Raw genomic sequence first — 26,652 nt, forward strand, 5'->3', positions numbered from 1 at the left:
TTTTTTTTGTCTTTTTGCTCTTTGATCCTTTCCCTATCATTTCAGCTTCTTAATTTTGAATCCAAATTTGTGCACTATATTGGAGCATGGTGCATTGGTTTATCTGATAATCATAAAGATCCATAATTTGCACTTCTTGGACATGCAAGTGATTATGCCCATTCTTGTCGCTTAGCTTCAGAAGATAGTTCTGCTGTTTGGTAATGCCTGTGTGCAAGATCACGGGTCAATTCTCAAAACTTATGATTTGACATTTGAGTTCAAATCCCACCATTGCAGATGGGGTGTTTAAATTCATTTAAATTTCTGTGTTCATCTTGTGGGATTTAAGGCATTGCTGGCAAGGCCAGCATGTACACACAACCCTAATTATCTTGAACTGGTGAAGGTTTTCCACACTCGCGATATAGAGAAATTAGCTTGCTTGATTGTACCTCATCCACTCCAAATATTCACTCTCTTCCGCCATTGCTGTAATCTGTACCACTAGGAAACTGCAGTGCAACAACTTGCCAAGGTGTTTTTGTTTTAAACAGCGGCACTAGGAAGGGCAAGGGCAGTAGGTGCATAGGAATTCCTCCATCTGGAAGTTATTTACTGTTCCTTCATTGGTGCTGGGTCAAAATTCACCAGTGGGAGTACTTTTCCCACAAGGACTGTGCAGCACGTTGATGCCACTAGTAGAGTGTTCAGTTTGCGTGGAGTTGCACATTCGCCCTGTGACCACATGGGTTTCCTCGAGATGTTCCAGTTTCCTCCAACGTTCCAAAGGTGTGTGGGTTGGTATGTTAATTGGTTGCTGTAAATTACCCCTAGTGTGTAGATGAGTGGAGTTTATGGGATTGTGGGGACAATATAATAAAAATGGCATCAGTGTAGGATTTATGTAAATTGATGCTTTGATGGTCAACATAGGCTTGGTGGACCAAAGAGCCTCTCTTTGTGCTGTATGACCTTGACTGCAGTGGTTGAAATAGGCTCATGGTTGACTTCGCTGACTTTCGCCCTTATCCTGCATCAGTGTAGCTATCCAGACCTCTTCTGCCTGTACTCTTAACTCGTGTGAAATCCCATTCACCTATCATTCCCACAATTGCTGACCTACAGGCCAGTATTTTAAAATTATGGCTCTACCCATCCTACCTCTGTAACCACTTCTAGACTTACTTCTCTTCAGGATCATTGGGCTCTTTAGTTCTGGCCTTTAGCTTATTCCTAATTTTAAGTCCTCTGCCAATGGTCACTGTGCCTTGAGCTACCATTGTCCTTTCCTCTCAAGTTCTTTCTGCAAGCTTTTATCTTTTTGGATCTTGAAAACCTACCTCTTCATCTATGGAGCCTCACGCCCAGGTAATATTGAATGTTTAGATATGAATAACACAAAAGTTAAAAATTCCAAAACCCTTTTAAGGTGAGTGGCTCCTTGCAGAAAGATATGTTGTTTCTGGTTTATTATGAGAAATTAGTTGCTCATTCAGAAGAGAGAAACGGTGTTTGTTGTTTTGTTCTTGCTTTGTCTTGCTGAATTATAAATAGTTTGCCTTTTGGGGAGAGATCTCCCCATTTGTGTATTCCAAGGGGAAAACTTGCATCCTGCTCTGTTAATGCTGTTTTGTAAATTGTTATTGGGTTGTTTTTTATTTTTCATTTTCTTGAATGTGGGCATCACTGGCAAGACCTGTATTTATTATCCACTTCTGTTAGCCCTTGAGAAGGTGGTGGTGAGTTACCATCCCGAACTACTGTAGTTCTGGTGAAGGTACTTCCGCGGTGCTGTTGGTAGGGATTCCCAGGACTTAGACCCAGTGATGAAGGACTGACAATATATTTCCGAATCAGTATAGTATGTGATTAGAGGGGAACTTGCATGTGGTGGTGTTCTGCTGCACCCGCTGTCTTTGTCCTCCTTGGTGAAGGAGGTCACGGGCTTGGGAGATGCAGTTGGAGTGCATTTTGTAGATGGTACGCCCTGCAGCTTCAAGCACCTCTACCACTCTAGTCCTTCATTCCCTCCACCACCAGTGTATAATCAAGCAGACCGCTTTACACTGGATGGTGTCCGGCTTCTTGAAAGTCAATGTAGCTGCACTCGTTAGGCCAATTGAAAGTATTCCATCATGTTCAAATGGTACTTGAATCAAGTGAGTCTGCTCTGGCACATCATAAGAATCTAAGTACCTGAGTTTCCACAGCATGCCCAAATCTGTAATGCAGATATGTTCCTATGATGGTAAGTAGCATTTGAATAAATAGAACTGAGATTAGGAAATACCATTAAGGCACGTATGGATTGTTCTACAACCTCCAAACCAATGAGGAGCTGCTCTGGGGAAATAGAGATCCATTAATACACAAGGATGAGATTTTAACAAAGCTGTACAGAAATCTATGCAAATAAACCTTTTAACTTCAAACTGAAATATTGAATGCCGAACATAGGAAAATATGTTTTAGTTAGTTGTGCGTATTCTAACAGGCATTTAGGTCTTGGCTTATTCTGTACTGCCTTTCCATTTGGATCTTGGCCGACCTTTGCCGATTACCGTAACCCCATTTACTTGCCTTTGTTTTAAACCTCTTGAAAACTCTTCACTAACAAAAATCCATAAATCCTAATTGCAAACGTGAACTGACACAGTATCCATAAGTTCATTATTACCACTATCCAGGGGAGGGGGGAGGTGGTGGGTGGAAAGAAAGAGTGCTTCTGAATTTTACTCTTCTATAGCCTTGTATTTCTAACAGGAAATGCACTGATGCACTCTTCAAGGATTCTATGAAAAAAATGAATTTTGACCAGGATTCCCTGTATCACTAACTAAAGAAAAAAAACTAGCAAAGAGCAGTAATTTCCCAGTTAAATGCTGGTTCTGTCATATACTAATGGCATTCATGAAGTACATCAGTAACTTGGCACGTTAATGCTTCAAACCAAGTGCTCAATTGGTTTTGATAGCCATTGAAGTTACATATTCAAGGACAAGATGCTGCAGTCTAGTGGTGAAACCTTGTCAACTAGAAAAAGCTGACTTGCTAAGTACACTTGGCAAAAGTAATACATTCTCTTTTTGGAGCACAGTACTTGAAATGGGAATTAACACAAGTAATTCATGACAGATGTTGTGCTTTCCTTGCAGAACATTTTATTATATACCAGTTTGAAATGTACAGAAAGAGAAGTTCAGATTTGTCTCATCTGTTCCTAATTTGGTAGCAACTAACTCATTTTGACAAACTTATTGCAATGGTCTTCAGTAAAAGTCTTGAAGACTTTTGTACAAAATTGCAGCTTCAGATGCAGACTTGAGGTGTATTAACAGCTGTAGGTATTCCTCAGGCACCCAAAAGGCAGTGTTGTTGAAGGAACGCAGAAATTTAATTGCATCCACCATAATGCACAAGACATGGGTACATGTTACAAGCTGTACCATCATTTTTCCTTGTTTACCTATTAAACCTCCATTCAAAGTATTGAGCAAATGATGACTGCTGGCAGCTGACATTTCTATCAGCCATTCAGTATTGAGGATATTCGGAGAGAAAAGATTATATGAAAAGCTTGGGAATACTGTTGCTCTGAGTCAGCATAGACTTTTTGGACCAAAATTGCAGATGCTCCTGTTGTTCTGAGGGCCAGGTGCGGTTGTTTTTGGACAAGCCATTGAGTCCAGCAACAGAGCCATTTCGTACTGAAGAGAGGGACTTGATGAGCTTTTCATGTGGTCGCTGATCCTGAGCATAAAGTTAAATTATTAATTATTTGTTAGTATTTTCACGTGTTTAATGTGTACTTTTCTAAATGTTACAAACTATACTTACATATATGTATTTAAATAATTTTGCAATAATTTGGGGAATGAGATTAATGGGGGTACTCTGAGAGCAGGTATAAACTTAATGGGCAAAAATGGCTTCCTTTGCTGTAAAGAAGTATTAAATACAAAATGAAATGCTTACATCAGACATTTAAACTGTTTGAAAGCCTTTAAAAGTGTTGATGCATCTTGGGTGTGGCCTCAACAGATGCCATCTGAGGCTTTCTCATCGATCTGACCCTATCCTTTGCAAGTCCAGGCACATGGGGACTGTGGCAGTGAGTCTGCAGAACGGGTTGGATCCAAGGACATGCATTGCAGCATCTTTCCAGATTTAAAGTAGGGTACACTAACCCACCCTTGTATTTCACTGTTCTGCCTTCATGTTTGGAGTCTGATACCCATTCAGGCACTGTTACCTTGTGCATCGCACTCCATGTTAAGTAGTAACTACCATCTTCAATTCACTAAAGGCAAATTTTTTCATCTTGAACCCCCCCCCTCCCCAAATTTAAGATTGTTTGGATCGGTTAATGTTGTTCCTTTCTAGCTTCAGGGTGCTGGACAATAAAGATGCAATAAATCTGAGCAGGCTTGGGAATGATTTTAATCATTTATGATGTGAGTGTATGGTTGTAATTAACTGTGTACAAAGGCTATAAAACACTCTCAACAATTTGGAGGAGGGTTTTGACTTGACTTCTGGTCACCATGAGTTGCAAGGTAGAAAATGATTTGGTTGTTATAATATGAAAGCAATGTGTCAAAGGAACTGAAGGGAGAAAACAAGTGAAACAAGAACACTGTAATATTTAGGTGGAAGGATGGTGAGCATTATTTGTAGGATGAGTAGATATTGCAGCTTTCAGTACAAATCATTTGCCTATTTAGTAACATCCAGGACTTCATTTACTTATTTAAAAGTCAACTGGCCAGGGCAGAACTTTGATTGAAAAACAATTGGAACATTCTGAGGTAGGTGGAAATGTCATTTTTATGTACTATCGCAGGAGTAGATCTCTATTTCCATTTTTTTCTGGATTCAGTGTTTACAGAAATTAGGAATCTAGGCAAGTACAAATTTAAAGAGGTAAGAATTGAACTTTTAGTGACTTTCTCTTTTAACCTTTGTACTGTAAAGAGGGCAAACAGAAACAAGTGCAGGCCATATGGCCCATCAATCTGGTTTGCCATTAACTAAGCTTGTGAGAGGTCCCGTGCCTTGACAACTGCAGATCCTACCTGATCCCCATATTTCTTGATTTCCTTGTTACCAGCAAAATCTTGTTTCAGGCTTGAATATACTCAATGACAAGCACCTACTGCACCCTGAGATCTAGAATTCCAAAGCTGCATAACCCTGCGTAAAGATTTTTCTTTACGTCTCAGTCTAAATAAATGAACCCTTGTTCAGAGACTTCTTCCCTCTTTCCATGTCCCCCTCCTCCCGACTTTTGGACACTTCAGCAAGAGGAAGCAGCCTCTGTAAAGTTGGTATTGTAGTTTTCTTACGTGGAGAGTGACTGGAAAGTATTCAGAGTAACGTGAAGGCAATATAGTAAAATAATTGCGGACAATTAGCCCCATCTCAATGCCAATCTTTCAGCTATCCCCTCCAGTTCCAAATGCAGTTAATTCTTCTGTGCAGGTACATTGAAAGGTACTATTTTCTCTAACTGAAATAGATGCATGGTCACTTCTTTGTAAAGGTAGATCAGAGCAGTGTAGCAGGCTACAGATTTGCCTATCTTTTTAACATTATCTAGTTTTTTTTTCTTCAGATTGTTAATTGAATTTTTTTTTCAAACTATTGAAGTGCCTTATCTAAATACATAAAAAAAAATAGAGTTCTGAATTGTAGAGAAAAAAGCAACTTTAGAAAAAGTAAGCAGTAGGTATATGAACATGATTGGGGCTGATGTTACAAGCCTGTTCAATTCCTTGTGATGACATATGAATATAAAAGTACAATACTAATGAAACTTGTACCATTAGATTTATGGATAAGCTCATGATGCCTGATCACTGGTGCTGCAGTTCACACTAGATTCCAACGTGCATTGGGAATGATTGCTGAAATCTTCTGCTTTCAGTATTTTTAGACTGTTTTTGTTTATCGCTATTTTTAAATGATAACTGGTTTATTATTGTCACATGTACGAAGATACAGTGAAAAGGTTTTGTTTGCATGCAATCCAGACAGACCATTCCATACATAAGTACATCGAGGTAGTACAAAGGGAGGAAAACATTGCAGAATATAGTGTCAGTTACAGACGGCAATGCAGGTTGTCAAATAAAGTACAAGCACCACGATGAGGTAGATTGAGAGATCAAGAGTTCATCTTTATCATATAAGAGGTCCGTTCAAGAGTCTTATAACAGTGGGGTAGAACTGTCCTTAAGCCTGGTGGTGCATGTTCTCAAGCTTTTTGTATCTTCTGCCTGATGGGAGGCGGGAGGAGAGAGAATGACTGGGGTGGGTGGGGTTCTTGATTATATTGGCTGCCGCCTTGTGGCAGTGGGAAGTGTGGACAAGAGTCATTCTTGCGGTCTTGGGCAGAGCAGTTGCAATAAATAGGATGCTTTCTTGGGCGCCTTTATAAAAATTGGTGTGGGTCATCAGGTTTGTGCCAGATTTCTTTAGCCTCCTGAGGAAGTAGAGGCACTAGTGTGCTTTCTTGGCCACAGCATCTGCATGGCTGGACCAGGGCAAATTGTTGGTGATATTTACATCAAGGAACTTGAGGCTCTCAACCATCTCCACCTCAGCACCATTGATACAGACAGGGATGTGTGCTCTGTCCTGAAGTCAATGACTAGCTCTTTTGTTTTTTTGACATTGATAGAGAGATTGTTGTCTTGACGCCATGCCACAAGGCTCTCTATCTCCTTCCTGTATCTGACTCATCAATGTTTGACATCCGAATTATAGCAGAATTTGGCCACATAGTCATGAGTGTATAGGGAGTAAAGTTAGGGGCTGAGGACACAGCCTTGTGGGGCACTGGTGTTGAGGATAATCATGGTGGAGGTGTTGCAACTTATCCTTACTGATTTGTTGGTCAGGAAGTCAAGATCCAGTTGCAGAGCAGGGTGCCAAGTCCAAGTCTAGGAGTGCAGAGATGAGTTTGTTTGGAATTATAGTACTGAACACAGAACTATAGTCAATAAATAGTGTCTTACACAGGTGTCTTTGTTATCCAAAGACTGTAACTGGAACCTTGACTTTCTAACAGACCGCAATCAGTGAGGATAGGCAGCAATACCTCCAGCACGATTATTCTCAACACTGGTGCCCCACAAGGCTGCGTCCTCAGCCCTCTACTCCCTATACACTCACGACTTTGTGGCCAGATTCTGCTCTAACTCCCATCTACAAGTTTGCAGATGATACCACCGTTGTAGGCCGTATCTCAAACAGCAATGAGTTGGAGTACGGGAAGGAGATAGAGAGCTTAGTGACATGGTGACATGACGACAACCTTTCCCTCAATGTCAACAAAACAAAAGAGCTGGTCATTCCCTTCAGGAAAGGGGGCAGTGTACATGCACCAATCTACATCAATGGTGCTGAGGTTAAGAGGGTTGAGAGCTTCAAGTTCCTGGGAGTGAACATCACCAACAGCCTGTCCTGGTCAAATCACGTAGATGCCACGGCCAAGAAAGCTCACCAGCGCCTCTACTTCCTTAGGAGGCTAAAGAAATTTGGTTTGTCCCCTTTGACTCTCTCCAACTTTTACCGATACACCATAGAAAGCATCCTATCTGGATGTATCACGGCTTGGTACAGCAACTGCTCTGCCCAGGACTGCAAGAAGCTGCAAGAGAGTCGTGGACACAGCCCAGCGCATCATGGACACCAGCCTCCCCTCCTTGGACTCTGTCTTTACCTCTTGTTGTCTTGGTGTAGGAGCCAGCATAATCAAAGACCCCACCCACCCTGGACATTCTTTCTTCTCTCCCCTTTTATTGGGTAGAAGTTACAGGTGCCTGAGGGCACGTACCACCAGACTTAAGGACAGCTTCTACCCCACTGTGATAAGACTATTGAACGGTTGCCTTATACATTGAGATGGACTATGACCTCACGATCACCTTGTTGTGACCTTGCACCTTATTGCACTGCACTTTCTCTGTAGCTGTGACACTTTACTCTACTGTTACTGTTTTTACCTGCACTACATCAATGCACTTTGTACTAACTCAACGTAACTGCACTGTGTAATGAATTGACCTGTACGATTGGTTTGTAAGACAAGCTTTTCACTGTACCTCAGCACAAGCGACAATAATAAACCAACACCAATAACAGATGTTCCAGAGACGAGCGTAGCGCCAGGGAGATGTTGTCTGCTGTGGAGCTGTTTCGGCAGTATAACACTTTATAACACAGTGGGAATAAATTGAGAGTATTTGGTGCCTGCTTTCATTATAAACCTAATTTTGATGAAGTTGAATCTTGGGGAAGTTGTTCTGATGGATTACAAAATGCTCAAAGTGTCATTCTTGTATTTTTTTTTTGGTCAGGCATTCAATGAAGTTTTGTGATGGATTTTCTGGCTCATGTGGCGCTCCTAGCACCTGCTAGAGTGTCTTCCTTTCTTGGTTTAACTACTCGCCCTTCATCTTGGCTCTTCATCCAGCCTTGTTTTTAAGTGTTCCTTCCCTTGATTCAAAACCTCTCCATTATTCTTTCTCTCCCTCTTTCTCTAAGCTTCATGGCCCCACTCTTGTCTATTGTTATAGAGTCATACAGCATGGAAATAGGCCATTTGGCCCAACTTGTCCATGCTGCCCGTGTTGCTCAGTGAGCTAGTCCCATCTGCCTGTGTTTGGCCCATAGCCCACTAATCCTCTGCTATCCACATACTTATCTAGATGGCTTTTAAATGTTGCTAATGTGCCCACCACAACCACTATTTCTGGCAGCTCATTCCAAATATGCACCACCCTTTGTGTGAAGAAGCCTCCACTGATGTCCCTTTTAAATCTCTCGCCTCTGATTTTAGACCTATGCCTTCTTGATTTTGGCACCCCCTTCCTGGGAAAAAGACTATGTGCTTTCACTCTGTCTATGCCCCTCATGATCTTGTATACCTCTGTCAGATCACCCCTCATAGCTGTTTTTTCCAGTTTTAACCTGTGAATTTTTTTTAGTGCTCTACCAGTTGCTGTGCCTACAGTTACCATGGTCCTGAGCCTAAATTTGTTTGCTAAATCCTTCTATCTTTATGATACTCTTTAAAACCTTGTCTCCTGTCCAATGCCTCTGTGTGGCTTGGTATAAAATTTTGCTAATTAATACTACTAAGCAGTTTTTACTCAGAGTTTTTGTACTGCTGTATTCAAAACGTTTTTGTTTAAATACCCTCTTGTTTGATTTACTTCCAAACCCTCAAATAATCTTCTGTCTTATTGAAATTAATTATTTTAATTCTCAGTACATGGTTAGACCGTACATTATTTCTGTTGTATTCTCTTCCCCTTGCCTCTGCTCAACTCAGGAAAAATCCTGTTATCTTTCCTTTGCTTTGAGTATTTGTACGTCTCTGTTAATCAAGCTGAAGTTTGCATGTACCTGAAAACTTGAAATATTGACAGCGTAAATATATTGAAACTTCATTGGGGGTGTTTTTAATCCACAAACTTTGACTGACTGCAAACAGTATCCCAAAATTTGTTTTGGATGTACTGTTAGCTCTGTTTTCAATGTTGTTTTGTCTGTTCAAGCATTTTTAAAAAATTTCCCCTTCTGTCTTCTAGAGAGTAGCAGCATCCCTACACAGAAGGAATCGGTTTTAAAGCTTGTAGCAAAACCACTGTCTTCAGGTTCTCTGAAAATGTGCAGTAAAGAGGCAGTCCAGCGGCACCATTCCTTCCCTCCTTGTTCGGGTAGGAAAAGCTCGATGAGTGCCTTGAAAGCCAGATTTCCAACTGGCTTGCCCATCTTGTGTTCAAAGCAGAAAAGAAAACATAATTCAATAAATGAGGACATTCGGAGGAAGAAGCCCCAGCGATTGGATGCATCTTTCCCTAAGAAAAGATGTGAAAGCAGGATCACGGATAAATATGGCAGTGGTGTGACTGAAAATATTTGCAATGGAGTACTGAAAGATCATAATAATGGTGTATTGGAAAATGAGGACACAGCCCATGAATTTCCAGAAACTGGCTGTTTGTCTTTGGATTCGTTGTTGGATGAGAAACTATCCAGTCACAACTCCTCAAATTCCTACACAAGGCTGCCTACAGAGGAGAAAGCCAAGACAGCCCTAGACAGTGCAAAAGAAAATAGATCTGGATTCTTGGGTAGACACCCTTTGGTTCCCTTGGACAGCAAAAGGACACAAAGACTTGAATCTAGTTCTTTAGCTGTTTTGCCTTCGGATGAGGACAGTAGGTCTTCATTACCTTCTCAAGAGAAGAGACAGTTGGAACCGTACAGTTCTCTCCAGTTGTCAGACAGCACTAAAGGCCCTGAGAAGAAACAGAGAGACAGTTACAGTGGTTTGGACAGTGACGATGAACTCAGCTGTAACTTAGATAGTAGTGATGATGATGATGAAACTTTGATGGCTTTGGATGATCTCTTAACTTTACAGAATAAACCAATATCTGGCACACCGGAAAAATCTGCCATTTCTTTTCAATCATCGGCCCCAACCACGCCAGTGGCTTCAATGGCAGTAAGTTTGCAAATATTTAATAGTTTTAGATTTGTGTACTCCTGTTTCCTGAATTGTTTTGCATTCAGTCTTTACAAACTTTTGTACCAACTTTCAGTGTGATTTTTTTTTAAGGTGGTTCAAGTTTATTGTGTTAAGCAGACACACACAGTGTATAAATGCCATGGAAATTAGCTATTTTGCAGCATCATCACAGTACATTACAAGATGAGGACAAACATAATTTAACATAGCCTAATAATAATCTATGTTAATTTAAGATTAACACTTATACAGGAGAGAATTATCATAAAAATGCTGTGGTTGGAAGTTGTATGAGAACTGAGTTAAAGGTGAGATTGTGTAGACTAGGACTCATTCCCTGGAATGTAGGAGATTGAGGGGTGACCTGATAGAGGTGTATAAGATCATGACTGGATGAAAGCACATAGACTCTTTCCCAGGGAAGGGGTGCTAAAAACAAGAGGGCGTAGGTTTATGATCAGAGGCGAGAGATTTAAAAGGGACATCAGGGGCAGCTTCTTCCCACAAAGGGTGGTGCGTATTTGGAAAGAGCTGCCAGAAATGGTGGTTGAGGCGGGCACATTAGCAACATTTAAAAGCCATCTAGATAAGTACTTGGATAGGAGAGGTTTAGAGAGCTATGGGCCAAACATGGGCAGATGGGACTAGCTCGCTAGGTAATGCAGTCGGCATGGACGAGCTGAGCTGAAGGGCCTCTTTCCATGCTCTGTGACTCTGAGAAAAATATATTCCAGGATCTGTTGGGTCCTGAAATACCAGTTTAACAATTTGTTATTTTTCCACTTCAATGAAAAATTTCTTTGTACAGCTCTCCTGACCCATTTAAAATATCCGGACGAGAGAACATGACTTGCAACTACAACCTTATTAATCTGTTAAAAATTTGGGCTTCAATTAGGTGTGGGCAAAAATGAGCATACCCATGTTTAACAGAGTATTTAAGAAGCAGTTGCTACCGATATCAATGAACTTATCCAATTGAGAAACTCAATCATACACGTGAATATGGTTTCACATTGACGGGACTACAACTGCTCAGTTTGAATGGGAAGTTTGAGCATAGATTTTGGGTGATTTTTATTTTGTGAGATGTATCAGAAGTCAATTTTGCATATCCAAACCAAGCTACTGAGAACCACACAAGGGTAGAATTTAATTTCCTCTTTTCCTGTCGTGATGCATCTTAAAGTCAAGGGGACTTGGGTGCTGGTTGGCAAGAACCAAGTCTGATTGATGCACGGATTTGTGCATGGGCAGTATGCCAGCTAAAGCCATTCAACTAACTGCAGGATCTGGATAAAATTCCTTCCGTTTGTTCAATCATGGCCACACCAATGTTGGACTTGTGAATTATAGAATTGAGTTGGAAGACCTGCAATGTCCAGTGACGGGGTCAAATGATCTGGAGGAAACTGTTTAAAAGAATGGTGGAAGCGGGTTCAATAAAATGGTCACCAGATAGAGGAAACTGTTGGTTTGTGGACAGAGAGTGAGGGAGGGGAATTGGCTCTTTTGAAAGAGCAAGCAGAAGTGTGATGCAGGAATCTATGGTTTCAGATACTGTAGGTGAACTAGTCTGACGATTCAGTTAATCATTTGATCTGATGTTGAAATTGAACAGTGGTGCTTCCACAGAAGCCCAAGTAATTTCATGACGGTGTCATTATTTAGATTCTCCACATTCTGTGACTACAATAGCACTGTACGCAGAGTGTGAGACTAATTTGCAAACCAAGGATATGTTTTCTCTTCCAGACCTGTGGCTTGGTCTCCTTTCCCTGTGTGTAAATAAATTTTAAATTGGTACTTAATATTTTATTCTAAAAGTCCTTTACAACAATGTCTTTTGAATTCCAGTTCAAAAATAGCAGACAGACAAATTATTCAAATGGCTTTGAACGCCTCCTTAAAGAAAAGCAGCAGTCAGAGAGGTGAGTTCTCTTTATCCTTCTACCCTGGCTACAGTTGTATACTTGGAGCTATTTTCAGGAGCATTTTGTGGATAAAATTAAAAGCCTTCTCACAACTCATCATTTTGATCTTCTCACCTCTGTAGCTCACTGTCCATTCTCTCATGACATTTGTATTTAATATTTAATGCACATTCTTGAAATTATGAATGAAGGTAGGAGACACCTATTTCAACATGTTGCATCAGTGACATCACAGAGGTGTCAGCCAGCACCATAGTGTTTTATGCAATAGAATATAGAACATTACAGCACAGTACAGGCCCTTTGGCCCACAATGTTGCTCTCAGATCTATCTAACCTTTCCCTCCCAAGTAGCTCCCCCCCCCTCCCCCATTTCTCTGTCATTCAAGTGCCTATCTAATGAGGTGATCAGAACTGAACACAATACTCTTAAGTGTGGTCTAACCAGAGTTCTGTAGAGCTGCAACATCACCTCACGGCTCTCGAACTCAATACCCCGACCATATGCCTTCTTAACAACCCTATCGACCTGCACGGCAACCTTGAGGGGTCTATGGATGTGGACCCCAAGATCCCTCTGTTCCTCCACACTGCTAACAGAAAAGCATATTTTTACACAGAGTCATTACACCAGTGAATGCTAGACCAGAATCACTGCTACAAACTGAATCTAGGTGCTGTGCATTAAAAATCTGTTTTAATGCACTGTTCAAACACTGCTCCACACTTATAATGGCAACTAGCTATGTAAATATGTCACACTACCAGTGGAGGCACTACAGTATCGTCACTGGCTGAGGGCATTACAATGTTCTATTTAGTCGATAGATGTTGAGAGAGAAAGCTCCACAGAAGTAAGGGCCCAGTGGCACTCAAAAATATTGGGGTAGATCACTATGATTTAAAGTTGGAATGAATGTTTGCAAGTATCTTCTGAATTACTAACAAAGGAAAAGCTGATCAGCATAGCTAATGAGTGTATTTTATACAAATTATATCAGTGACATGCCAGCAGTCTTTGTAAAATATTTCCTCTGCTCTCGCATTGTTTCTCTGGGAATAGTTGATTGTGCCAACACACAGTTTAAAATTGCATCACAATAGCCAATGCAAAAAGCCACCTTTCAATAGAGTACTGATCACTTTGTACCATCCTTAGACTGGGTGAAACACTAAAGGACCTTAAAAATGTGCAGGATCAGCTCAGTGAAGCACATGACATCAGTTGTCTAACTGAGGAAGATGACGAACGCAGCATGGATGAAGGCATGGATCAAATTGCAGAGGAACACAGGTTAGTGGCACCCAACAGGTGAAGCACTAATGATAAATGGTACAGACAATATTTGAGAATTTGTCGAATCATTTAAACTTGCGTCACAGGAAGAGGCCATCTGACCCACGTTCATGCTGGGCAAAGGCAAAAGGTTCCTACTTTGGTTAATCCCAGTTCCTCGCTCTTGTAGGTTCTGGCTCTTTATATGCACCGTGCAATAAGGGTTTTTCCCTCCACTTCTCTTTCAGATGGTAAACTAGGCCCCTCTTTGGGAGGCAAAATTGTCCTTGGCTCCTCTCCAAGCCTTCTGCCAATCAACTTAGATCCATTTTGTAAATCTTGATTAAATTTCCCCTTTCCTATGATGTGGTAATTAGATCTGCACAGTGTATTGTCACTTCAAATCATTAAATGTGTTCATCTCACAAAGATTGTTCCTTTCTTTAGGTCTTCCATGAATTCCCACCTATCATTGCCGTTTTAATGGGATTTCAAATGTAGATGCTGTGTATATCATTGTTTTGTATCTTTGTTTGAGATCTGCATGTTAGATGAGGCCATTGAACATTGGACAACCAGAGTTTGTATTTGGAAAGGTTATTGAGTAGTCTTTGTTACCCATCTGACAGCCTTCCACAAAGAAGACCAGTAACTAAAGCTCTGGTATTGGCCAGCAGTTAACGTAGGAACCTCTGACACCATTGCCACCAACTGATGTTGTTTTGTGCTGTGCAAATAGCCTAAGATGGCTGCTAACTGTAGAAATGTCTTCTTATTACTAAAATGTAAAGCATTTTAGTGTAAAATGATTTTTGAGCCAAGTTCTAAATAATGGTTATTTCTAAGAAGTTACATGGAGAGTGTAATGTATTAAATCTGTGCTAATACTTCTTCTGTGTGAGAGATTGGTTTCTCCCATAATTAATTCTAGCTTTTTGGGGAAACCTGAAGTCCATGTTCATTTAGAAAGCTTTATTTTGTACTCATTATTGGTTGAACTGCCAATAGCGTGAGCCCTGTTTAACTCTGATAACCAGCTATCTAACTGTTTGGAAATCCTGATGGTTTGGTGTCTGGCTCACTGGGGCCCTTGTTCCCATATTCCCTTTAAACTCTCTGGGTTTGCTGCAAAATTTGTTATACTACTGCGTGATAGTTAAAAGAAAAGTGAATTAAATGTGTGTTGGCATTTAAATAGAATGAATATCCACTAGTCCAGAAAATCTGACGGTCCAGTATCACCGAAGTCCTGAGAAAGCTGGATTATCTGAATTTTACTGTATCTGCCGTTCCAACAGTGCTCATCTTGCTCATTTCTCTGATCTCTATTTGTATTTCATAAAGCAAAAAAAAGTATTGCATTTCAGAGAATAAGTGTGTACCAGGCAGTATGAATGGGCAACTTTATGAAATGAAAGCCTCCAAAGGAAAGTGCAGAATCAACATGATTGCTAATGCACATTATCTTTTTGGGCTCCCAGTCCTTAAGCTGCAGTAGAATTCCTTTCTCCAAACCCGAGGGAGAGAGGTGCATGTGCAGTTTTTTTTTAGCAATGATTCAGAGAACAAAACTTACTTTTGAAAAGATGTTTTAAGACATTGTTTATCAAATTGTGTTGTGCTAAACTATTATCCTCCTCCACTTTGTGTGCAGGGAATTCTTACTCAAATTCTCTGTAAAATCAGATGGAATACCAGACTTGCATCCTGGAGAAAAGATTTTCAATGTATTGGAGGCTGGAAAACATTTTAATCAGCATAACCTCAAGTTGACTCAGAGTGAATTAACACCTCAAAACCTTGTGGAGAAAACTCTTATTGGGTAAGGAAACTACAATCCCTTTTCTCAGCAATCTTGATTGAACATAGTCCTTTTTAATGAATGTCTCGTAAGTACTGCCTCGGGATTGGATCATCACCTCAAAGTATGTGGTATATAATGATTGAATGTAACCATAAATTCATTTCAATTAGCTATTTTACACAGCAAAAATATTTACCTACTTGTAGAGCATATATTATTTAGTCAATGACTTTTCTTAAGAACTTTTCGGTATTTACAGAATTTGGGATTTTATTCAATTTGACTAGAATTTTAGTCTTGTAAAATAGATTTTTGTATTGAAGCACATTGCAGCTGGTGCACTGTTGCCTTCAGGTATGAAGGTCCAGGTCCTGAGAATTGGATAAATAATTCAGAATTGTTAGCTGACACATCACGTCCAAGCTGAGTGATTATTGCATTTGCAGAGATCCTGTCATTCAGATGAGACATGAAACTGAAACTTCTCTCTTAGGGTCGATCTCATGATATATGGCCCGCATTTATACATCAATTAAAAAAATCACTATTATCTGGCCATAATCCCATTACTTGTGAAACTCTTTTGTATGCATGTTGCCTGTAATATTTCAACAACAGTGACTATGTTTTAAAAGTAGTTCAAATAGCTGTAAAGGTTTTTGGTGTCCCTGAGATTTGTTTAAGGCACTCCTTTAATACAATTTTTTATTTTTGCTTCCCCCCCCCCCCCCCCCCCCATCTTTTTCTAAGTTCCCCTTTATCCTAGTTAAATCCATTCTCCCATTGGTGATTGGAATAATTGGGGCTGCACATTGGCTAACTAATCTCTGATGCTGTTAGCCAGTACAACATTATTTAGCATGAACTTTGCTGCTAATGGTAGTGTTCTTGCTTTTCAGTTCTGGAACCAGTCAGCAGATCTTTTTACTCACCAATGGGATTGTAAGCCAAACCTATTACACATCGCCATGCCCAGAGCCAGTTTACAAGTTCTTATTTAAGGTATGGAGCACTTTATTACATGGAAATGGCACTGATACTAGCATTGGTCAAAGATCTCAGATATTTTACTTCAGACATGTTGCAGCAACATATCTGAAGTATACAGGAAAGCCCAGTGCCATGTTGTGCTGGCACTATGCTTTCCTGTATTGGCATACAAGTGTACAATTTTCAGTTTGTTCTTTTTCATTTTTAAAACGCTTCTTTGCTGGGTAGGGAAACTGCAAACTTCTGATATTCATTGGTATCAGCTGTTGTGTAGTGAGGCTATTTATGGTATCAAACTTCTTAAGTTTTGTCAGACAAGCAGTTCGTTTTTTAAAATACTTAATGTTTAGTGCATTGCATTAAATGCCAAATCATTATACACATCACAACCAAAAGTTTATTGAGGGGGTAGTGTAGGAGTGTGGAGAAGGGGGCAGCAAAAATAATTAATGCTTTTCAAATGATAGCCTTTGTTGTACAGAATTTTAAAACTGTGGTGTGGTTTAATTGTAAACTCAGCATTCTGGGGGCGATGGATGGGAAAGTGGAAGTTGGGGCAATGAGGAAGGAGCACGCTACAAGCTAGGGCAACCTGATGCACAACTTGATGCCCTATATTTGTATCAGTTTCTATGACACTGTCAATTTTTGTCACGTTCTGCATTTGAAACACCATCTGGCTCATCTTAAATGTGCTATATTTTAAGCTGATATTTCAACCTAAGTAGCTCTTTGGATATCCGAATTTTTCAATAAAGGGCTTCAAACCAAATGAAAATGCTGATACCTGAGGAGTTAATTCACTTCCCACACAAATTACCAGGAGTTGATGTAACATTTGGCTATTATATATATATTTTTTTTCAGTAATTACATGTTTAAATTTTGCCTTGCAGATGATGACCATTCATTCTGATTACATTGTTTCGGTGCACACTTTCAAAGCACTTTGGGACATCTGGACTAATGCTGCCAATAGGATAGGTTGGTGTGCAATTACTGATTGAAAGTTCATTTAAAAAGTTGTGTTCTTGTTCCTTGTCTGTGGGGGAGAAAACAAATATATGATGGGGTGGTAGAGAGAGTAGTGGTGTTGAGTTGGTATTGGACAAGGAAAATTTTGCACAGTACATGAAATGCAAAGCTTTGAGTATGATATCAATTGTGTGCACTAGGAAGTCCCTTGCATTGGGTGTAAAACATTAACATTGGGAGGTTAGTAACGTACTGCAATTAATTACTGAACAGAATAGATTAAAGAAGTCTGTGTTTATGCTACTGGATCGTTTTTTAGATTGCTTTCTTAAAATTAAATTGAATGTAAAAGGTTATAAGAAGCTGAAATTCATGAGATTTGAATTGGATTACAATTGTGTTCTTTTAAGTGAGAGCTGTAGTTGACCCTAAAGGGGGTGCAGTCCTCTCCTGTCATGTAAGTGTCTATAATACTTTTCAGTACATGTTCTGAAACATGTACTGAAAAGTATTATAGACTTGTATAGACTTCTAGTCAAACAACATCAAACTATTGAATCTTGGTTATGATTATTCCTGACACAAGGCATTGGTCCATGCCAGAAGGAATGCTATATTGGAATGAAAGCTGTAATTTCCAATAACTGAACTTTACCAGAGTTTCAGAATCTAACTAGCAGAAAAAGTGTGCCTTTGCACACCACAATCAATGTTTGTTTCTCAAGGAAGTTCAACTGAAATATGAATGTCTGTGCATCTTTGTCTTTTGTACTGATAATCTCTTTTAGTTCCCTCTGTAACTAAAGTGTAATAATGGTAGTCAAGAGAGTTCAATGAGGATATTACTTTTCTGTATTTGAGGTGATTGCAAAGGTTAGAACTTATTTCACTGTGGGACATTTATTATATACAAAAATTAGCATACTGGCTCGGACTTCGCAGTCACAGTGCAAAGTCACCTGAGCAGTCACTTGCTGCTCATCTTGAAGGGGACTGCCCATGATAATAGCTGTGGATTTAACTTGCCATTTCATCAGTTCTGTGGAATATCTGCATCTAGCAACAGTTATGTCATTAAATTGGCTGGCCAATTGCATTGAAAATTTCTCACCAATACTAAATCAGAAAATAAGTATAGCTTCTAAACTTGCGCTATATTTATCAAGCATTCCATAAAGCAAATGGAACAGGCACAAAAGATTAAGGTAGGGCTAAAATGTTATAGTTTTAAAATTAGAGTATTTTGAATTGAGGAAATTAGTGTCCACATAAGTTTCTCAGAGCCAGAGAGTTTACCGATCAGCAAATGGCTTAATGAGTCATTAAAAATTCAAGGCAGGCACAGTAGTGTAGCCGTTAGTGTAATGCTATTACAGCGCCAGGGATCTGGGTTCAATTCCTGCCACTGTCTGTAAGGAGTTTCTACATTCTCCCCGTGTCTGCGTGGGTTTTCTCTGGGTGCTCCGGTTTCCTCCACTTTCCAAATGCGTATGGGTTAGGAAGTTGTGGGCATGCTATGTTGGTGCCGGAAGCGTGGTGACACTTGTGGGCTGCCCCCAGAACACACTACGCAAAAGATGCTTTTCACTGTGTTTCAATGTACATGTGACTAATAAAGATATATCTTATATCTTATCCCACAGATATGAGACCCTTGAATGATAAATATGAACTCTTGATCTCTCAATCTACCTAAACGTGGCCCTTGTACCTTATTTGTCTACCTGCACTGCACTTCCTCTGTAACTGTAACACTGCAGTATGTTATTTTTCCTTTTGTACTACCTCGATCTATGGAATGATCTGTCTGGATGGCATGCAAACAAAACTTTTCACTGAATCTTGGTACATGTGACAATAATAAACCAACTACCAATCAATGAAAATAATCTACACAAATTTGCTGATTTCTGCAACTTGGAGTGAGGAAGGCAATAATAAAGGAGGAGAAAGATATTAGGTGGCAGCTTATAGGTTTCTGTGATGAATTGCATTTGTACATATTCCTGTGTGCTGTCATTTTCAAAGTGTAATAACAGCAAATGCTGACAATCACTGTCATTGCAACTAAAATCTGGGCTGAGAACAAAAGGTGAAATTGAAAGGATACCTTCACTCTAGTGGCAGAGTTAAGAACAGATAGATATGAGAATTGATGCTCCATTCAGGAAATAGATTGCGTGGTATGGTGTTTTGCATATTGAATATAGTGCTCTAGAAGGCAGAAAATGAATTCATTTTAGAGTTCACAGCGAAGGTTATTAAGAGTCAGTAGAACATGAAATAAACTCCTCTTCCTCCTGAAACCTGTGTCACTGTCCATCAGTTTCTCCTGATTATTTTAGGAGTAATTTTGCAAAAGGATTGAAGATTCTGCTTCATGTAGCTGAAACATTGGTTTGATCTGTGGCCGAAACTTTCTCTCTTTCACTTGGTGCAGAATGATAAAACCACAAACCACATTTGTTTCGGTAAAACCTGTATACAGGTTATATATTTGCGGCTTAAAAATGGCGAGACAAATAAATTATAACCAGACTTTCCTAATTTCTGCTTGTTAAAGGTGGCACCAGTGAGTTCAAGGTTTGGACTCCATGTCTCAAGGACGTAGTAGCTGTCTTTCTCAACCTAGGAGCAGAGTTTGGCACTTTGTTTCCCTTGAAGCACCTTCAACCAGACTTCACTGAAGCAGACATATTGTAAGTTAACATATATTCTTTTATTCATGAGTATAAGCAAATCATTGTTTTTAAAGCTCTTTTTATTTATAAAATGATTAATTGTCTCGGACCATACTCGTGCGTTTAACCCTTCCAATGCATTTAGTAGTACGGGTATGTGAGAAGCAATTCGATTTTCATTTCTGTCACGTCTAGAAGTTTATCCTGAGACTCCAAAGGAAAACAAGAATAGTTCAATGAAGAGTGACAACAGCCCATCTATTTTGCTCTCTGCCATCCTAGTGGATGCTGTAATGGAGTTATTAACAAAGCAATAATAAGTTTACAATAGACCTAGATGTGTGGAAAAGAGTGGTGGAGAGATTTTGGAATGGTGGATGCAGAGTTAACTGTTCTCTGAAGCTTGTCAGCGAATGTGATATGTATCAAATACTTAAAACTAGTGCCTCTGAGTGCTACTTTTTCTGTTTCCATTGATGAATTTCAAGCTGGCTAAGTTGTAATTTTCTTTGTTGATAGTACAGGCCATTCCTGGGTTGTGAATCCCAATTTATGGACACCCACACATACAAATGAGCTCCCATAATATTATTTAATTTAAAAGTCAGACGTATGCGAACGGCAGAACTAGTTTTCCCTCTCTCTCCACTTTCAGTAATTGTGCTTTCTTATCAGTATTTTGGTGCCATTCATCACAATACTGTGGAGGTATGATTACGTAGATTTTTGTGTATTTTCTGACTTGACTGATGGACATCTTAAAAAAAAAATGGAATCTGTTCGTTACCTGGGGACAGCCTGTGTTATGAAATCATGACTAGAACACATTACTGTGATGGAATTTGAAGTGATACATCGACATTTTTCCATCATTTTAGATGACTTGCTGCTCTGGTCCCCCTGATTCGGTTTACTCCAGACCTGTTGAATTTATTTACACTATTTCCAGAAGGGCTTGGTAATGTACCCTTACAATAATCCACGTTGCAGAATATAATCATTGGAAACTAAGTTGTTAAATTTTTATCATTTTAAAAACTGTTCAAACCAGTGGTATGTGAAATAATGATGAATAACTTTAAAATTATATCCTTTGGTTTTGTTTTCTAGGTCTGGGCTGCAGAATAATAAGGAAAATTATCCAAAGGATAATGTGCTGACCTCCCAGAAAGAATCCATCTTCAACTCTCTGCCAGAGTTTGGCATAAAGAATGTAGTCAAGGTAAAACTGCTTCATGATTAATTATATTAACAGAACAAGTTAATTGTATTAAAGGTTACTCCAATTTAGTGGCAGTAATTAGGTTGACTTCCTCTCTCAATCTGGTAAAATTAGTCTGAGCCATTATTTTCCCACTTGATTCTTTTAAATGCTCTTTAATGGATGATTTACCAATTTGTTCTCTTTCCCCTTTGGGGAATTGGTATGTAATTTTATAAAGTTTTAAACAGAATCAAGCTAATACTAAAGTAGCAATGTACGAAGACTGCAATGAAAAATCAGTTGCAAAAGGCTTCAAATTAATTGTGCAACCTACAATCTAGCTTGATGTGAAACTGGTTATCTAAGGGTTGGATCACTAATTGGCAATCTGTTATTCACAGTGTTTAACCATGGAGAACTTGCAGAGAATCTAATAGACAAATTCAAATCCAGGAAATGTCTTCTGGTAATTTAAAATCTTTTATGCTTTATTGATCTTGCTCATCTCTGGAGTAATGTGCCTATTTTTGTATTTTTTTTAAATTCAATTAGTTTCTTCTGCTGTGTACCTCCACTTGCCCTGAAGCATACTCTGATAAAGAGTTAGTATTGCTGATAAGCTTGTTGGGTAGAATTAGCCTTGAACAAGAGCTGCAGCTAACGCCTTTGAAAGACTTGCAGTGTTTGCTGGACAATCTTCTCAACAACATCAGGCTCTGGAGCACAAGGGTAAGATTGGTTTAGTGGATGTTTTACAACTTTAAAAATGATTTGAGTAAATGTTCTGTATGGGTGAAGGACACTTGTGCACTCCTTGGATGGACATGGGGTTATGTGTAGAATGAAATCTGCTTGTCAGTATTTATCAGCTATACCCTTAACCCTACTCCATCTGTGTGTGTGTTATCCTGGAATACTTGCCTCTCCTTTGCTACCTGTCTCAAGCCCTCCAGCTGCTTCCCTGATTTTAGGTCATGCCTTCTAATCTAAGGCCTCTACTTCTCCCCCCCCCCCCCCCCCCCCCCCCCCCCCCCCCCCAAACCCAACCCCTCTGGTGATTTTATTATCAGTACTGCCGTTAGTTTGTATGAGGTGAGTGCATTTGGGTACAGACCCAAGTCTCACCATGATGACTGGAAATAATCTGGCCCAGGACCTAATGGTGTCCTGGGTAGCCTTGGCCAAGTTGGTTATGAGAGTTTGGTTCTTGTGTTCTAACCATCCTGGAACTTTTGCTTAATCCTCATCAACTTGCATTTGGTCTTCATTACCCAACTAGTGAAATGAGTCCCCCGATCTCCATCCATTTGCATTGAGACTCCCGATCAAGGTATCACTTTTGCTGCCACCATGTGCATAACTGTTTCCACTGAACAGTTAGATTTGGTAAAAGCCTGTACCCATGGAGTGCACTGGTATATCACCAGCAAGTAAAAGCACTTTCTCCCCCAGAGTTGGGCTGTAGCCCATTAAAATCCCAAGGTGTCAGTACACCTGGACAGGTGAGATATTCATATCTTCATTGCTCTCCTGTGTTATGTTGTGCACTGCTGATTTTTCTGAACCACATCTGGCCCTGTGTTCTGGCACCACCGGTTTCATGAGATATTATATATCATAAGACATAGGAGCAGAATTAGGCTATTCGGCCCATCGAGTCTGCTCCACCATTTGATCATGACTGATTTTATTTTTCCCTCTCAACCCCATTCTCTTGCATTCTCCCTGTAACCTTCGAAGCCCTTACTAATTAAGAACCTATCAACCTCTGCTTTAAATCTACCCAATGACTTGTCCTCCACAGCCATCTGTGGCAATGAATTCCACAGATTCACCACCCTCTGGCTAAAGAAATTCTTCCTTATTTCTGTTCTAAAAGGACATCCTCTTATTCTGAGGCTGTGCCCTCAGATCCTAGGCTCTCCCACTACTGGAAACATTCTCTCCATATCCACTCTATGCAGGCCTTTCGATCATAGCACTCCAGCTGGCAATTTTGGGTCAAGCCCTGAGATACATTTGGGAGAGGAGGGATTTCGAGGGATATGGGCCAAATGTGGGCAAGTAGGACTGGCTTGATGGGCATCATGATTGGCATGGATGAGTTGGGCTGAAGGGCCTGTTTCCATTTTGTATTACTCTGACATTACTGCCCCAAATACTGCACATGATATTTCCACTCAGGACCTGAAACTTCACTTCCCTCAGGGCATCTGGCAATGTAGCAGGCAGCCCCACGTAGAACCTTTTGGTCGTGAAGGCCACAGGAGGTTGTCCACGTACTGCAATATGATTTTCCTGCCATGGTGTTATATCAGCTGCATCTTGAGCTTCACTCATTAAACTGGTGATATATTGCTGGGTTATTGTGGAAGTCATGGGAACAGTAATGAAGTAATCACACCAAACTTAGTTTGGCAGCAAAAACTACAGAATAAGACTTTTTAAAATTGGTAACTGTTGCTTAACCTCTGTCTGTTGTCCTGGACAGGCACGTATAATACTTGAAGCCACAGTGTTGTAAGGAGTGATCATGTGTTAGTCAAATTGTGTTGTTTTCTTCATAAAGCAATATGATGTACTACATTGTAAATGAATACACAGAGGTATCAATTAAACTGATTATATCATCCCTCCACTGGGTCACTGGTGAATTTGTATTAAACAACTTTATATATAAATACATCTCCATACTTCAGTGTAGATCTCTTAACTGTATAGTACTTTCTGGTTATTGAGAATTATTTTGCATTAGATTGGCAATGTTGTGCCACAGCATTGAATACAATTGGCCTTTCATCTTTCGCTGTTCCTGTAATTAAAAATACTGCAACTGTGTCAAACCATCCATGTTAAAAAGACTGCAGTTGCTTCAAACTAGTACACCAGGAAGTGACCAAGCAGGAAATTTCAGTGATCTATAGAATAACAAGAATGCTGAGAAACAGCAGCTTTGAAATATTAGCTGTTGGCAAGAAAGCATTCTATGGGAGTGTAAATTTTTGTTGTTCAGCATGGGTGTGAATACATACCTCCTTTTAATTGGTTATAATTTTCATGTTCACCCAGTTACCTGGATCTTTTGAGCTTTCGAAGATAACGTTACATTTTATTTTTTTCTGCTCAAGTTATGTTTGCCAGGGCACCAGATATTTGCAGGCATTAGTTGTTTTTTGCTTGAATTTATCAAAATGACATGCAAGTACAAACTATCTTGGTTTTAAACAGATGTTCGAACTCTGCAAGATAATAAGTGACTTATCAGAACACCATCATAATCTCCTGTATCTGGTTCAGCTGCTGCCTGATTTCTGTGCACGAGGAAGGTAATGTGCTCAATGTGAGCATTGTTGATTCTGTTTTAAAGCTGCAGCAATTTTATCTTGATTCCCATCAAAACCAGACTCTTCACTCCATTCTGTTGAAGAACTAGTCAGATCCCAGCATAGTAAGGGTTGAACTTTTACTGATCACTTACTATAAAGTGGCATTCTTTCAAAAGTTTTGTGCCATAATGATTCCACAGCCCTTAAGAGCATGAATATGCCACTCAGACACAAAAGTCTGTTTTATCATTTACCTAAAAGAACAAGATCTGTATCTTAAGTTCATTTATCCACCTTGTAGCCATTCAGGCTCAAGCCCAATATGTTAATGTTTACAAATGGCTTTTGGACCAGGTGGAGTTAAAGTGTTAGGTATGTGGCAGTAGGTGGATGACATGCTTCTCCATCTGGTTTACCCAGTACGAGCGCTATAGAAATCGGAATATTTTAACGACTTTCATCAGATAAATTTCTGTTGTCACTCATTGGCCAGACATGTGAAGAGTGATCCATTTTCTTTCCTGCATGCATCCATCAATGGCCCGACCATTCATTATGTATGTCCTTGCCTTGATATTCCTCCAACATTCATAGTCATTTCACATTTTCAGACATTCCATCTGCTCTGTCCATCTTATCAGTAACATTCTGTAGCCAAAGACTACATTCTCCATCCACAGCATCATTAATTTTCATGTCATCTATGAATTTAGTAATTGTACCTCTTGCATTCGCATCCATAACAAGCGACAGAATCTGTGCACCAATACTGTGGTGCTCTACTAGTCACAGGCTTCCAGTCACAAAAGCGATCATCAGCTCTCATTCTCTGCCTCCTATCGTCAAGGCATTTTTTAGATCCTATTTGCTAACTTATCCTAGATCCCATGGGTGCATGCCATTTGGACCAGTTTCCCATGCAGAATACATCAATTGCACTACCTTTATTGACACCCTCAGTTACTTCTTTGAAAAATTCAATCAAATCAGTTCTACAGTGTTCGCTGCCCCCCCCCCCCGCCAATAGGTGCAGATTAATCCTGCCCCTCAGAATTTTTCCCAATAATTTTCCTGCTATTTCAGCAAGGTGTTTGATAAGGTACCCCATGCGAGGCTTATGGAGAAGGTGAGGAGACATGGGATCCAGGGGGACATTGCAGTGTGAATCCAGAACTGGCTGGCCCACAGAAGGCAAAGAGTGGTTGTTGAAGGGTCGTATTCTGAGTGGAGGTCGGTGACCAGTGGTGTACCTCAGGGATCTGTACTGGGACCCTTACTATTTGTGATTTTTATAAACGACCTGGATGAGGAAGTGGAGGGGTGGGTTAGTAAGTTTACGGATGACATGAAGGTTGGGGGTGTTGTGGACAGTTTGGAGGGCTGTCAGAGGTTACAGAGGGACATAGATAGGATGCAGAGTTGGGCTGAGAAGTGGCAGATGCAGTTCAACCCAGATAAGTGTGAAGTGGTTCATTTTGGTAGGTCAAATATGTTGGTGGAATATAGTCTTAATGGTAGGACTCTTGGCAGTGTGGAGGATCAGAGGGATCTTGGGGTCCGAGTCTGTAGGATGCTCAAAGTGGTGGAGCAGGTTGACTCTGTGGTTAAGAAGGCATATGTGTATTGTCCTTCAATCGGGAATTGAATTTAGGAGTCAAGAGGTATTGTTGCAGCTATATAGGTCCCTGGTCAGACCCCACTTGGAGTATTGTGCTCAGTTCTGGTCGCCTCACGACAGGAAAGATGTGGAAGCCATAGAGAGGGTGCAGAGGAGATTTACAAGGATGCTGCCTGGAATGCGGAGCATGCCTTATGAAAGCAGGTAGAGGGAACTCGGCCTTGTCTCCTTGGAGAGGCGGAGGATGAGGGGGACCTGATAGAGGTGTATAAGATGATGAGAGCTATTGATAGGATAGATAGTCAGAGGCTTTTCC

The 26,652-nt window shown here is 40.1% G+C and overlaps 1 protein-coding gene across 2 annotated transcripts in view; it reads left to right on the forward strand.

Annotated features, from left to right (window-relative positions):
• The window catches only part of slf2 (SMC5-SMC6 complex localization factor 2), a 72,022-nt gene that overhangs the window by 33,562 nt on the left and 11,808 nt on the right, over positions 1–26,652 (forward strand). For both annotated transcript variants that reach the window (XM_052027687.1, XM_052027688.1), the window contains exons 5-14: positions 9,582–10,504; positions 12,386–12,459; positions 13,622–13,756; positions 15,393–15,560; positions 16,442–16,544; positions 17,429–17,516; positions 20,071–20,206; positions 21,299–21,410; positions 21,945–22,121; positions 24,621–24,718. In XM_052027687.1, coding sequence (XP_051883647.1) covers positions 9,582–10,504; positions 12,386–12,459; positions 13,622–13,756; positions 15,393–15,560; positions 16,442–16,544; positions 17,429–17,516; positions 20,071–20,206; positions 21,299–21,410; positions 21,945–22,121; positions 24,621–24,718 — 2,014 coding nt within the window. The remainder of the gene's footprint in view (positions 1–9,581; positions 10,505–12,385; positions 12,460–13,621; positions 13,757–15,392; positions 15,561–16,441; positions 16,545–17,428; positions 17,517–20,070; positions 20,207–21,298; positions 21,411–21,944; positions 22,122–24,620; positions 24,719–26,652) is intronic.

This window comes from Pristis pectinata, chromosome 12, assembly GCF_009764475.1.
Source record: "Pristis pectinata isolate sPriPec2 chromosome 12, sPriPec2.1.pri, whole genome shotgun sequence".
Classification (NCBI taxonomy): Eukaryota; Metazoa; Chordata; class Chondrichthyes; order Rhinopristiformes; family Pristidae; genus Pristis; species Pristis pectinata.